General features: G+C 35.1%; 1 protein-coding gene across 1 annotated transcript in view; it reads right to left on the reverse strand.

Moving 5' to 3' along the window:
* Positions 1-3856: 3856 nt before the first annotated feature.
* LOC107674598 (Golgi SNAP receptor complex member 2-like) overlaps positions 3857-4687 on the reverse strand; it is an 8523-nt gene continuing 7692 nt past the window's right edge. Inside the window, exon 6 of the mRNA XM_016468618.1 lies at positions 3857-4531. Within this exon, the coding sequence (XP_016324104.1) occupies positions 4370-4531 (162 nt within the window). The 3' untranslated portion in view covers positions 3857-4369. The remainder of the gene's footprint in view (positions 4532-4687) is intronic.

Below are 4687 nucleotides of genomic sequence, written 5' to 3' on the forward strand. Positions count from 1 at the left end.
TATATATATTTCATATATTCACACAAGGAGTATGAGTTGCAAGAGTTGGTTTATAGTCCAAGACGTATCTTACAACTAGGAAACCACTGGCATATTGTTTAATTTTCTATGGTATGTCATCTATTTTTGTTAATTTGTCTAATGTGTTTATATATATATATATATAGAAGCTCACTGGCTGAAGCCATAATCAAGATCTTCGTTGTAGGCTTTTTAGCGTGGTTTGCTACAGTTGATATGGGTGGTCTTGACAGTCATTTTTGGAGAATTGTTTTTCTGTGTACTAAGCATTCATGAAAGTTGCAGAGTTTATTAACTCGTTGTATGAATATGCAAAGATACACTTCAGCCTGCTATTCAAAACCAGGCTGTGATAAACTGATGATTGGTTTGCTGAAATATTGTAATATTTGATAATTTTACCAATGATCAAAAACAGTTGTACCATAGTCTGATCAAAGGGTTTCACAAAACATGAACAAGATGATTCAAATAAAAGCCATACTCGGCACTCAATTGTGTTAAGCTATTTTTGCTGGTTGGTTGTAAATCAATATAAATCATCCGAAAATAGTGAATGGAACAGACATCAAACGTGTTGTCAAAAGTTTTATAATGTCACAGGCTGTTGAAACTATGTAACAGGTTACACTTTGGTATTTGAAGGTTCCCATCCCTTATTGAAATTGTGAAATCTTGCACTGAAAAATTTACATTGAGATGCTGTTTTTGCATCTTGTAACAACTGTATGATTGTAGTATTCTGCAATAATTTTATTTTCCATTTGATTTTAAATTATTTTCATTTTTTTCTTTCTTTTTCTTTCTGTACAATTAGTTAAATGTAAATAAAGTTAACGTAGTGAAACTATGTAAAATAAAGGTGTGTAACACCCATTTAAAAATGCGAATAAAATAATTAAATGAAAAATGGATGGAAAAGCATATGTAAACATGATCAGGGCTGGTACTACTAAGGTCAGGAGTGTCTTTGGAAAGTGGAGGGACAGCAGAATGTGGCAAAACTTGTTGACATTATTGTACTGTAAATGGCAGCAATGATATTAGCTTTTTTTAATTCCTCCTCGATGCATCAGCAAATAAAAACTGACTTGTAATTCTGGTGTACAGGTGTGATTAATTTATCTGTGTATATATATATATATTTATATATATATATATATATATATATATATATATATTGAAATAAAGGTCGGCTAAAGCTGGGAGAGTTCAGCTAAGGTATTTCACCACCAGGAACATGACAAAGCAAGTAGCCAGCATTCCAGCCATCATGATGAACTTGTCCTGCGATGCTCGCTTCTCAATGAAACGCATGACTGTGTTCGACAAACCCAACATGTTTGCGACATCCAACATCTTCTTATGGGTACCCTAAACAAACAGAAGGTGTGGAATGTTACAACGAATCTGATTTAAAATAAACAGTTTTCTAAATAGTATAATTTTTTTTTCTTTGAATGCAGTGAGCAACAGATAAGCTTTCATTCACTCAGTAATATATCTGAGGTACACATCACACCCCCCCCCTGTAGGCTTTTTAGCGTGGTTTGCTACAGTTGATATGGGTGGTCTTGACAGTCATTTTTGGAGAATTGTTTTTCTGTGTACTAAGCATTCATGAAAGTTGCAGAGTTTATTAACTCGTTGTATGAATATGCAAAGATACACTTCAGCCTGCTATTCAAAACCAGGCTGTGATAAACTGATGATTGGTTTGCTGAAATATTGTAATATTTGATAATTTTACCAATGATCAAAAACAGTTGTACCATAGTCTGATCAAAGGGTTTCACAAAACATGAACAAGATGATTCAAATAAAAGCCATACTCGGCACTCAATTGTGTTAAGCTATTTTTGCTGGTTGGTTGTAAATCAATATAAATCATCCGAAAATAGTGAATGGAACAGACATCAAACGTGTTGTCAAAAGTTTTATAATGTCACAGGCTGTTGAAACTATGTAACAGGTTACACTTTGGTATTTGAAGGTTCCCATCCCTTATTGAAATTGTGAAATCTTGCACTGAAAAATTTACATTGAGATGCTGTTTTTGCATCTTGTAACAACTGTATGATTGTAGTATTCTGCAATAATTTTATTTTCCATTTGATTTTAAATTATTTTCATTTTTTTCTTTCTTTTTCTTTCTGTACAATTAGTTAAATGTAAATAAAGTTAATGTAGTGAAACCATGTAAAATAAAGGTTTGTAACACCTGTTTAAAAATGCTAATAAAAATAATGCAATGAAAACTGGGTGGAAAAGCATATGTAAACATGATCAGGGCTGGTACTACCAAGGTCAGGAGTGTCTTTGGAAAGTGGAGGGACAGCAGAATGTGGCAAAACTTGTTGACATTATTGTACTGTAAATGGCAGCAATGATATTAGCTTTTTTTAATTCCTCCTCGATGCATCAGCAAATAAAAACTGACTTGTAATTCTGGTGTACAGGTGTGATTAATTTATCTGTGTATATATATATATATTGAAATAAAGGTAGGAAAAACCATAGTATGAAAATGTTCCTACAGCAAACCTCCTTTTATGGTTGTATAGCTGCATAATTTTCTAGCAAGATTTCAGGTTACCTGATACTAACATTCCAAAAATGCCATAATTTAAACATCAGCACCACCAGATATTTGCAATAAAATTAGATATAGAAATACAAAATAAATACAATTTCACTCTCTAATGACAAGCTAGCTATTTTGCAAACCACCATGACCTTTCCCTCACTATTTAAGAAGTGGTGAACCCCAGGAAGTGCAAACCCAGCTGCAAGCCATCAGAAAGCTATTGGACAAATAAATTAAGCTCTGGGCGTACGTAATAATAACCTGATAAAGTGGCATACAAAAAAATAGTTTGTTTTGCCAGTCACATGACAATAAAAGTAGCCTATGCATATTCTGATCCGTGTCAGTGTGCAGGTACTGATTTTTAACCTTTTTATTGGCACTGTTGCCAAACAAACAAAGGCATTTCAAATGTTGTACCAGAATTGCTTGAACTATTTCTGTACATACGATGATCTAAGATCAGAGCACCTTCTAGGATTTACTTCTCTGTGGAATGTTCAGCATGTGCTTTTTTTTACAAAATCTCTTTTGAACCATATAAAGTAACTTGAATTTGTGACACTCTTATCCTTATTGTAGGTGTAATTGTGTAAGTTTAAACTTTACTAAGCGTTTGGCAAGGTAGGCTAATTCATCGCCCCCAAAAGAGGTTCACCCATAACGCACTCAATTTTAAAGCTGTCTTGGCGTTTAACAGTAGATGGCACTATTGGAGGGGAATCAATTCTATTGAAGGGGATTCCAGTAGACTGTTATTGTAAAGTTCTCACCAGGAATCATTTGGAGGAAGTAATTTTCTATGTGAAATATCAAGAGCTTTCAGTTACCTCTGCTTACAGATTACAGAGGTGGGCTTTTAAGACCTTAAAATCAGTGTTTGGTCGATATATAAATTTGTTCTGCTTTTCTAATCATCGAGTCTGTCTGACATTGACTACAGTGAAAAGAACTGCATTTTTCACAAATACATTTAAAATAAATTGAGTCTACATTAAGAACTGATGTGGTATTTCTGATGCATAGCTGTTGCAGCAGGAGGATATTGTTGAGGATTTGCTGCTGGGGTCTTGAGCATGTGTGAATGTGCGCACACAGAGCGTCAAGATCCATGCAGCAGATGTCCAATAAGACGTCTCATTTCCTGTTTGCTGGAGGCTGTGGCTCCTGCTTAGATCCAAGCATACACACTCGCAGTTTAACAACATGAAACAAGTGTAGAGTTTTACATTTCAGGGCAGCTGGATGTATGTGGCTATTTGAGTTTATTGCACAGAAATATGTATTTAGAGGTTAGAAGCTTAATGAACAACACAGTACACAGCACTGAATAACCACATTTTTGGTTTGTTGTCCAGAAGGTGGCAATGAAGAGCCAGTTAACAGACCAATTCTCTAACCATTACATTTATTTTTTTAATTATTTGCTCTATGCTTCTATAATACCGGCGATAATAAAGGTTTTAATTCAGTCTGGACTCCAAAATAAAGAGCAGTAAGACAAATGTGCTGCTTACTTCAGAATTAGCTGAGAGGAAGGTTACGAAAGGATTCAATGTCTTTAAAAACATTTAAAGAAGAAAGACTAGAGACACAAACGATTTGTGATGTTGAGAGTGGCAGTCATCCTGCAAAGAGGCAGTTCTGTGATTTTCTTTCAGGACACCTGTGCATTTTTCATAGATGTGATGCATGTGGCATGAAAACCGGAATGATCCACTGATGCGATCGAGCAGCAGGGTCGGCTAAAGCTGGGAGAGTTCAGCTAAGGTATTTCACCACCAGGAACATGACAAAGCAAGTAGCCAGCATTCCAGCCATCATGATGAACTTGTCCTGCGATGCTCGCTTCTCAATGAAACGCATGACTGTGTTCGACAAACCCAACATGTTTGCGACATCCAACATCTTCTTATGGGTACCCTAAACAAACAGAAGGTGTGGAATGTTACAACGAATCTGATTTAAAATAAACAGTTTTCTAAATAGTATAATTTTTTTTTCTTTGAATGCAGTGAGCAACAGATAAGCTTTCATTCACTCAGTAATATATCTGAGGTACACATCACACCCCCCCCC

This window comes from Sinocyclocheilus anshuiensis, unplaced genomic scaffold (assembly GCF_001515605.1).
Source record: "Sinocyclocheilus anshuiensis isolate Anshui unplaced genomic scaffold, SAMN03320099.WGS_v1.1 scaffold152, whole genome shotgun sequence".
NCBI lineage: Eukaryota > Metazoa > Chordata > Actinopteri > Cypriniformes > Cyprinidae > Sinocyclocheilus > Sinocyclocheilus anshuiensis.